At 30.8% G+C, this 10,974-nt stretch overlaps 1 protein-coding gene across 1 annotated transcript; it reads left to right on the top strand.

The window, feature by feature from the left end:
- The first annotated feature begins 215 nt into the window (after positions 1–215).
- On the top strand, positions 216–3,401 carry LOC110996770. Its single transcript, XM_022264597.2, has 4 exons — positions 216–388; positions 867–1,028; positions 2,638–2,790; positions 3,110–3,401. Exons 1-4 carry the CDS (start codon positions 302–304, stop codon positions 3,275–3,277), a joined length of 570 nt encoding a protein of 189 aa, XP_022120289.2. The 5' UTR covers positions 216–301; the 3' UTR covers positions 3,278–3,401.
- Positions 3,402–10,974: the final 7,573 nt, after the last annotated feature.

The following is a 10,974-nucleotide window of genomic DNA, read 5'->3' as shown; positions in this document are numbered from 1 at the left end:
TAGTAGATTTCGTAATATGTATGATGTTGTAGACTTAATAAAAAAAAAAGCTCGTTCGTTTCGTCTTCCGCTTTAAATATACTTACCCGAAGGTTCGTTTCCATCAGCACGATTAGCCTTGACAATGAATAACTGTCCTTGACAATACAAAGCATTACATAGCATGCTTAAAATAACACTAATTATTAAAAACACGCAACCTATCGTTTTATTTGTTCTATTAAAAAGATGTTTATCTAAACACAATATAAAACATATAGCGTGAAGGAAACTGTTTGTTTCGAGAGGATACATTTTGAAAATGTCACATCAATATTTATTGAAATATTTTATATTTATTATTGTTTTTAACGATGTTAAATTTGCTCTTGCTGACGATGATGATGGGGTATGTATTATAAATTTGTATTTTAATTTTGTGTTATACTGGATTATAGAATGTGATCTGATAATACTTGAATAGATTTGTCATATAAAAACTACTGGTCGTATTGTAAATTGATAAAAATTTTTAGCCTAAAATATCTGTCAAAAATCATATTATTTAGAGCGCCAACAATATAACAAAAATAACCACTTGTTCTAGTCACTGCACTTGTTCCAAAGCTACGGACGGTAACTACACTTCATTCCAAATTTAAAAACCGCTCTTACCAAAAATAGGTTTTAATACCTAGGGCGTGCCATATGAAATATATCGGATAAATCAGTTTCTAAACGCTATTTGTATTGCCGTAATAAAGTAAATTAACTTATTTATTAACCTAACCTAACCTAACGGCTCTCAACACATCTGCTCATAGTCTAGCTGATTGCAAGATATATATTTAAAAAAAAAACTCATTTATTAGGTGTTATTGTTATAGTGTGTGATAAGCTTCAGTGATGTGGTCGAAGAGTGCGACGGCTTCGACAATCAGTTTGCAAAATTGAAATCTATGTCCTTGGGATATGTTCATAATAATGGAAGTGCAGTTAGCCTATCTGGTACAATAAGTTTGTCCGACGAAATTGATGACGGATATCAGGTATATATTTATAATTTGCCGGAAAATTTATTATAAGATTCAGAAACGAATCCCGCATGTCAATGGTTTGGATTTAGACAGACGAGCCATAATTTTGCGGTCCAAACGTTAAATCGTAGTTAAATTAACTCAGAATTGAATTAATTTAAAAAAAGTATAAAACCGCCGCTTATGGACACTCTCAATGCCAGAGGACTCTCGAGTGCGTTACCGGCCTTTTATGAATTGGTACGCTCTTTTCTTGGAGGACCTAAATCGAATAAGTTCGAACATATTGTGGTGGTGCGCGGCATAAACTGCCTTAAAAAACTTAAGTTAAACTTAATTTAAGTAATTTTTTGGATTTCATGAAAATAGTAACATAAAACAACTTTTTTTGTAAATACAGGCGCCATTACAAAAGAAGAAATGCATTTTTACACATTAATCCTCTTTTCTCTAGCGCCAATATTGCGATACTGCATGTTAACGCACTTTCTGATATACAACATTTTTGATGTGATGACAATTGTCTTCGATCAAGATCAAAGCCTCAAAATGGATCACCTGAAGATCTGAATTTCTTGAATTACCAGTTCGATGTAAAATTGCGTAGTTTTGTCAATAGATAGCACCACATGCTGTTTAATTAATTTATTGTTTTTAGATAACTTATCCGATATTTTATTACTAACTTATTCTGCTCTTCGTAGCGTAGAAATATCCACCAAAAAAGAGCTAACTAACATCCAGCCGATCTTAAGTTATATAGTGGTGTAACCAACACGAGTTTGTTTTATATATTTAATTTATTAATTATTATCACTGTGACGGGCGGGCGTCACACGTGTCAAACAAGGGCAAACACAATTTGTGTAATCTTGAGTTTGATTTCGGGCAAAGTAGTTACTACTACATATTTAGATATGTTATCTAAACCCTAACCTTTAACACGTGAACAATGAGTGTCATAAATGCAATACAATTTATAACATACTGTAAGTGTTACTGCTGAATTTTACCCATAATGCCAATCTGTGACCATTTAACCTATAATATTGGTATAATAACTAGACTCCCACCGAATATTAGGTTATTATTCGGTATTCGGCCTTTTCGGATGTTTTTATTATGTTCGGTCAAATACTGAATATCTGCTTATTATTCGGCCGAATACCGAATATTTAAATAATATATTTTGTCATAGAGAAATAATTGGTAAAATGAAAAATTTAAATCGATTGATTACGTATATATTCATATTTTCATTTCTGTAATGATCATTTAAGTAGTCATGGTACACAGGTACATAATTATCTTCTAAATTTGAAAAATGGAGCATTATGTATTTGAATTATTGTGGTATAGGAGCATAGGAGCGCGATACAATCACGTCTGTACAAGTTTTTGACGCTAAAATGAAGCCGAATACTTTTGCCTAATATTCGGCTATTCGGTCTGGGGCCTCGCCGAATATTCGGTATACTCCCGGTATACTGCTATTCGATGCAAGTCTAATTATAACTGATGATATAGGTAGTAGGCACAGATAAGCTATAGAGTACCGAGCTATACTAATATAGGCAGCAAGTAGTAATCATTAATAATAACTTTGGATAAATTATTTCAGTTAGAGTTACAAATAGCAAAAGTCTCTGGTTCATCGTGTAATGATATTATGTGGATAGCAGCGAGTAATATCTGTGCTAGTTTGAAAGAGGAAGACATGCCGTGGTACGAACTAGTACAAAATTTGAATATAAAAGAATGTCCAATTGTTAAGGTAATCATTTTAAATACAATGTTTGTGAGGTTTTATAATATATTATGTTTTTATTACTTCTATTACCTACTAGCACAGGTTGCCTGGAAACAATATACGGCCGTCCTCTGCATTCAGACTATATATTTACTGTGGCTTATATTTATTGTTTTCTGTGCAAATATTTTTAAATAAATAAACGGAAAATATAAAAAGACTGGGTGTAAATTTCGTACCTACTGTTACTCATTCTGTATGCAAATATTCTGCTTTAATAGATCTGGCGTCCTACAAACATAGTTTAGTATTGTTTTAATCAACGTATATAATAACTTTTCAGGCTGACTACCCCATGGACAACCTACTTATAGAAGACGGCTCGGCATCGGACTTCTGCACCCCCGAAATGGTTGGTGAATATTGCATACAGCTATCGATAACAGACAGCATGAACCAGCAAGTAGTGTGTTACACTTCTTACATCAGTGTAGAGGGCGGCGATAAATAACTTCAAATTATTTATAAAATCAATAAGCTTTAAGTCAAAAAACTATTCAAATTTGTGGAACCGGATTCAATTCTTTTAATACTTATAATTTCTACCCAGATTTTAAAATCTGTCTTAATTTGTATACAAATGTAATAGTTAAATTTATTTTTAATCGACTTATTTGTTAACAGGAATTTAATTATATAATAAATCATTATATAAACAGAGGTATTTAATTGACTATGACATCATTGTTTAATTGTTAATTTACCTCCATAGCATTTCATCTTAATTAACACAGTAGAATAAATATTGTTCGTAAAACTCACGTATAAATTAATAATTGCGACGGGGAGACCGTCAGGCTTTATTAACTTTTTCCTAGTCTGGGCGGTTTTTATACCCACCGGTCAGTATTAAAGTTTCGAGTCATTAATTCACTCGCTTTTATGACATTTTAGATATCTCTATCGTGGTTTTAAAAATTAAGTTAATAAAAATGATTACAAAGTCTTTGTCCCTGTAGAGTTTTATTCTAGCGGCTTTCGAATTATTAGTTTTAGGGTCTGTTTCACATTGTATGGATAAAGTACCAAATAGCTGTGCAACACATATTATTCGGAAGATAAAAGTTCCGAAGAAATTTCGCGCTACCTGACAGTTGTGAAACGCAACTATCGTGTTTATCCTGCCAATAAATAATAAATAGCTTATTTGGTACTTATCCGGACATTGTGAAACAGGCCCTTAAAATAGTTAGATTTTGGTTGTTATTTTAATTTTAATTAACTTATAGATATAAAAAAATGTTGTACAAATACTGTCCAAAACCAATGATCTTCAACATCTGAGCATTCAATGGTAGTAGCCCTCGCGTTGATCAGAAATATTAATTCTCACTAAAAAACATTACAACAAAACTATTACGACGATCGGTCGCTAGAATAATGGTTTTATTAATTGCGTATGTAACCTCTTCAATTGTTAAACCATCACAATTAATCCCGATTTTCATATTCTACCGCTATTAATTACTACATATTTGTGAGCCTACTACATTTTTCACTTAATATATTCTTAAGAAAAACAGATCTTAATTAAATACCTATTATTTGTAGTTGTAACCCCGACTCTTAAAAAGATGTAAGGGTCACTATCAGCTGTATGCAAATGCAAGCACGCTTCAACCAACCTTTTAGATTTCAAATGGTTATATTATTCAAATTACCGTATATTTCATACGGATTTGTATAAAATATACTAAAAGTTAAATTAAAAAGCTCGGGTTGAGTTTTAGAATATTTCAAAGTTTCATTAAAATTTTTAATGTGACTTCTCTGAAAATGTCATCAATCAAATTTATACATTCTGATACTGAAAGATACTGTGTCATTAAGACATAGTTTACTTGCTTTAAAAAGTGATACGACACGATATATGAAATATTTAAATCGAACAAAATTTCATATGATTAATTGTATTTGTTTTCATCTAACGGTGGAAATAAAGTATATGTAAACTAAATAAGGTTAAACGTCAATTGTTAGTAAATATTTTATTATTTATTATATAGTAATTATTTATTATATATTAAAGTATCAACAAATAAAACTAAATCACAATAGGTTGCTTTTTTACATCGCAGGATATCTATCTTATGACTAGGCTAATAATAATAAAAATAAGTGCGCAGTTGAAAATTGCGAATTTGGTTGTACTCAACAAGCTTCAAGTAGAATACGCCTCAAAATCAAGTTCATTGTTCATAAAAACAATGGAGTTGACGTTCGTTTTTCACAATATAGAGGAAGTGCTGTAATTTGCAAAAGGGGTTAGGAAATTATTTGAGCTTTGCTTACTTTGAGACTTGCTCATTTTGTCGCATGGGGACCTTGATTACATTGACTCTGATTTTCGATTTTCAGCACATTCAGGAGTGACAAAAATTGAGCAAACGGATGAATTAATTAGCTAACGTTTAGTTTCCTTTTTATCTATTCTCATAAACTTATTTTGTTTTGTGGTCTTATAAACAATAAACAGGAATAAACTCTGTTTTTTTATTGATTTGTAATATATATTTTACGTGTTTTGTATGTGTATTATTTTAGGCTCACCTGATGAAGTGATATCACCGACCATGGACACCCTCAATGCCCGAGGGCTCGCGAGTGCGTTTCCAGCCTTTTAAGAATTGGTACGCTCTTTCCTAGAAGGACCCTAAGTCAATTTGGTTCCAAAATACTTAAGGGGGCAGCTAGGTCCGCATAGTGGTGGTGCGCGTCAAAAACTGACTTCCAAAAAACACTCAGTTGTGGTACGATGGACGTCGAGGCGATACGGGTGGATTTTCATTTGTAAACTTTTAAAAATACAATTAAAAGATCACAACGCAATTCATAATCACAATTTAATATAAGGTTAACATTATGTATGCTGCCAAATAAATAATTATAAAAAATCCTGCAAATGTCGAAATATTTTATTTGCAAAATATTGCATTCAAAAGGTTGACAGTTTTTAATTTAGACGCGCCGGATGTTAACTATCTTGTCAGGTGTCGTCACTAAAAACTGAGCGCGTGCGCATAATTTTTATACCTTTCTGAAACTTTTGCACTAGTGCATATATTTAGTAATCTGTAACGGCATCATCATTTTTAAAAATCGAAAACATGCATTACATTTTTGAGGCTAGAGTGAAACTGGCTCAATACCTTCATAGCCTCTCGTTTGATGTTTCTTTCTTAATGATACGCATCATCTTTGAAATCAGACTTGTAAGTGGCATCTATGGTCTTCATAAACGAAACCAAATCTACAAACGACACAAAAAGACGAACGAAAAACCGCACACATCAAAAATGTTATAACTAGCGCAAGGGAGGTGTGAAGTACACTTGAGTCTGATAATACCGAGTTGAGTTCGCAATAAAATTGTCAAGTAGTGATCCGCTAACGACGCACTTTGAAATCCAACATTTGAGTTCGGAGTTAAACACTGCTAGACGCTTTGATTATACTTACCATTTTAATATACAGAATATTGAATTTAATTTAAATTACAATAAAAAAACTTGTTTCTGGTTTAATGAATCGGGTTTATTATTGCGAGGAGCATTATATTTATAATGATCATTTGCTCAATTTAATTATATAATAACAAACATATAGTCAGGAAAAATTCGACGACCAGACACTGTTTTATTATTAAACTATTCTGTAATTAATTTAAAAAAAAGAGAAAGTTTAACATTGTGTATGTTTTTCAAGAGGCTTTCAAATTGTTGTTTCATAATATTTTTCGAAAGTTTAAATTACAATCCGTATTCACAATAATGTTGTTTCCTGTAATACCCTAAAGACCTGAGTGGTTTAGCCTGTTCGAAAACGTTTTTCGATTTCCGGTGAAACTGGTTTCAGGTTAAAATGCGCATTAGCCTTATCATTGACCATGAACAACATGAAAATCACACAGACGGGAAAGTTTCCAGCAACATTACACACTCATTAAAATTTAAAGACCGCTTTAATTAAAATAATATGTACGCAAATAGAAGAATTGTAATCACTACTAGAGCAATTTGGTCGCGGACAATAAAATTTCTTCCTTTGCAATATTACCCGTGGAAGCCATACATACACCTTTTGGAAAAAAGTTAATGGTGCTTCAAGCTTGGCCCGTGTCCTGTAATTACGAATTAAAAAGTTCGTCCGCCGGACCCTACTTTTTTCATTTATTCGAAGATAATGTAGCATTCCAAAACACAAATTGTATCCAATTTTGACTTCTGTTTCAGAGTTTATAAGGACCTATTTCCATTAATAGCACTGCCAATTACTTTACTGTTATCTTCTCATATACGACGCGTTTTTACTATTTACTTTCGGGATGAAAATTAACTTCTGTTTATTAGGGTGAAGCGGGTTTTGGATTTCTCTTGCAATGGCATCAAATTTTGGATTGTTAGAGCAGTCATGTATACGTTCATCTCTGTATGTACATTTAATGCAAGTATCACGTCGAAATCAATTTATAAGATACATTAAAAAACCTAAATTTAGGCTTTAATATTGCAGAAAATTTAATTGAAATAGAAAATCTTAATAATAAATTAAAATAATAAAAAAAAATTTTGAAAAATATATTTTATTAAATTTAAACACTTATGAACGTCAAAAAAGAAATAAATATTAATTTCCATAATTACCTTATTATTTACTTACGTTTATTAATATAACGACATTAAATACATATCTCGTATTCTCTTCCACAAGACTTAGAAAATCATTGTTCAGATGTTCACAGTTACTACGGTCTAACCAATTGCAAATAGTTCAATAAACAATAAAAGTCTAATGACAAACAACTAATTAATAAGTTAATGAAGGAACTAGCGTTTAAGATACAGTCCAGGCCTAGATTAAACGATATTGTTCATAGAAGTATATTATGAATAAGATGAACCACAGTGAAAAGTAAATTTTTAATTTGCTTTTTTCTTAGACATTTACGATTTTTAAAAGTAAAATCTCAATACACATTCGAACTGAAAAGTAAAATATTAAAACAATGTCATAATTATAAGAGGACATTTAATTTCTTACAAGTGTGATGAAATTTATTTAAATCTTTGTAATAAATACTTAATTTGGCTAACGCATAGACACAACCTGTTTTTATTGTATTGTTAGAGCTAGATAAAAAAATCTACATATGACTATTCCCCGTAGATTTAATATCGTATAAAACACGGATTAAATTCAACAAAGCATATCACAACAAAATTCCCCAACTTTTGTTTGATTGTTATAGTTTATGGCGATAATAAAAAGAAGAATTAACTACGAGGGAATGACATTATTCGTATACACTTTCAGTTACTAATAAAAATGGCATGTGGTTATATTTTTGAATTATAATGCGTAATAAAATGTATTGTGAGAAGTTGTAAGGGGCTGAGATAATTGTTGTAGCGTTTTACGACCGAAAAATGATAGAAACTGTCAACAATAAAACCAGTATGAGCATTTACGTATGTGTTTAATTAACGCAAATCATTCATAGATTTATTAGGATTTGTCTATAGTATGTTTAAATCACTGTACTGGAACACTTGGTGCGTTGCGTAACGTTTTAGAAATTGATGGTTATTTATATATTTATTTATTTATTTAGTACTCCTACAGCTAACATAAATTATACATAACGACATACAAATACACTGAGAATATAGCCAAATATGGAATACATGATATATTTAACAATAAAAAGATTTAAAAAAGGGAACACACAAACAAAAATTATTTAATACATTTGACTAATTGTGATTAATTTATTTAACTAAGCTAAGCTAAGTTATAAATTTAGGTTTACAATTGTTGTTTACCGTTTATCCTATGCCAGATTTATTTTTTAATGAAGATGCTGGATTTCCGTCCATTTTTATTTATTCACATTTTTCCCATGTCATAGAAGTCTGTGAGGAGGGAGAGACCGTGGCTGATTTGTTATTTCATAAAAGCTAGACCTCCATTCTATCTTTTCTTTTTTTACGCCATCGTGTCTATGTCTGGTGAAATGTATACTACGATAGTCTGTGTTTTTAGAGGTATATAGATAAAAAATGAAAGGTTCGATTAATTAGTTACAACTAACGCAAATAAGATACATGCACAAAATATAGACCTGTATTAGACCTGACTTGTGATTTGAGTAAAGTTATTTATATTACAGTTATTATATATTTTTCATAACACCACGGCCGGTATGTATTCAGGGCATCTTAGATTAATTGAAAACAATCAATGAACGTAATAAAACCTATTTTTTTAATATTTATAAGAAATAACGTTATAAAAGATCGTTTAGACCGTATGAAATGACATGAAAAATCTTAAAATGTATCGATATCTGATATTTTAATCTACCACATGAAAATTAATAAAATTGAAACCATTGTAGACTACAAATACTGTACCAACATTAATATCAGAACGAAACATTTAATCAAAATTGCAAAAAACCGCTATTGTCGTTCCACTTCAATCGTAATTTTGGTAAAACAAAGGGGGCATTTGGAAGATCGATGTTGGCCGACGGCTTAATGTCGATGTATTTACTGCACTGTAAAGCCAGCGATACCACCGATTGCCTAAAGCGAGCTCATATATCGCCTGAATATTCCACAATCATGCTGTTCTCCACCATTACTTTTTGTTCGTTTGTTTTGCGTAATTATTCTTTTATACTGCTTTTAGGATATTGGAAACTGGCGAGGATTAAAAATGACGTGGTTCAATATTTGCTTACATAAGCTTCGCTTATAGATATTGTTGAATTGATTTGAAAAACGAAAACATTCTTTTATCGATTGATTTTTTTTACGCTAGTATCTATACTTAAAAATGTTAAATTGGAACGCTTTTTCAATCCATGGTTACAGTACGTATTAAACCATTAACTTCAAATTAAACTTTGTTATATATTTATGTATAAACTGTGTTCGTAATTAAACGTAATCCTAAATGGCTGTACAGATTTTATTAAAATTTTTGTGTATTCAAGTGGATATTTACATTATCAGGTTGTTCTTTAATGTATGTAAGACGTGTGTACAGGATAACGTCTTTCAGATCCGCCTGTCTTCAATAAGCTTTTCATATTTAGTTGACATAATTATGTATTTGTAAGTAATGATCAAAAATTGATGAAAATAAATTTAATCACTCCGATAAACAACATTCTTTTAGTATAATTAAACTCTTAAATGTATCTGCACATAGAGAGGGACTTTGAGCTCAAACATATACACTGGAACACTTACGAACTAATTAATAACTACTACTAGCTTTGCGGTTCCACCCGCTATTTCTCTCGTATCTTTAACATCATTTGTGAACCATCCTGAAAATTCACTAACACAAAAAATGGTTTAAATTGAACCAGTATTTATTAAATTATATTACAATAGATTCACTCCAGTTAAACCAAACAAGAACACCAAAACTTAATGTCGAATTAAAGCAGTTTTAATTTGATTCTAGACTTGTAGACGGCTATAGTCAAACTCCCCAACAATCGTATTTATTAATTAACTGGCGACGATTCTTTAGGAATAATTAAAAAGCTTGGAACAAAGGAAGAAAGATTCTCGAACTAGCCACGAAGCACTGCAGATTGCTTCTATGTTTCACTAATTGTGAACAACTTCACTAATTGTGGACTCACAAAGCCCTGGTTAATTGAAAGTAGTAAACAGGAGCTCAATTTTTCTTATATGACGTCTCAAAATGTATGAAATAATACTGTAATTGTAATATCTTTTTGTACTTTATTTTATTATTATTAGCACCCAACATTACGAGTTTAATACAAAAGTGTTAAAGATTTTAAAATCTCTTATAATAATTATAATATTAAAGGAAACGAATAATGCGTCGTTCTTATGATCCATTTGCAAGCAATGAAATTGTACTTTAATTGAAAGGAATCGTCACCAATTACCACTTTGGTCAGTATGATTTAAAAGCAAGTAATAATTGACTACCTAATTATTTAATTAATAAAAAAGCTTGTTTAATATGTTTTTTAAATGAGTGAGATAGATTTGATTTATTCCAATCACTTTTTATAAAATTTACAAAATTGATTAAACAATTCAAGCGGGTTTTTGATGCTCATTTGTTTCATAGTTCTAGTATATGTAAAGAAGA

This window comes from Pieris rapae, chromosome 15, assembly GCF_905147795.1.
Source record: "Pieris rapae chromosome 15, ilPieRapa1.1, whole genome shotgun sequence".
Taxonomy (NCBI): Eukaryota; Metazoa; Arthropoda; class Insecta; order Lepidoptera; family Pieridae; genus Pieris; species Pieris rapae.
This window is presented reverse-complemented; position numbering and strand designations above follow the sequence as displayed.

Excerpts from the sequence above, each read along its gene's own strand:
- LOC110996770 (XM_022264597.2), top strand. The coding sequence starts at position 302 with ATGTCACATCAATATTTATTGAAATATTTTATATTTATTATTGTTTTT. Across the intron at positions 389-866 it reads TTGCTGACGATGATGATGGG|TGTGTGATAAGCTTCAGTGA; the intron begins GTATGTATTATA and ends TTATTGTTATAG. Across the intron at positions 2,791-3,109 it reads AAGAATGTCCAATTGTTAAG|GCTGACTACCCCATGGACAA; the intron begins GTAATCATTTTA and ends ATAACTTTTCAG.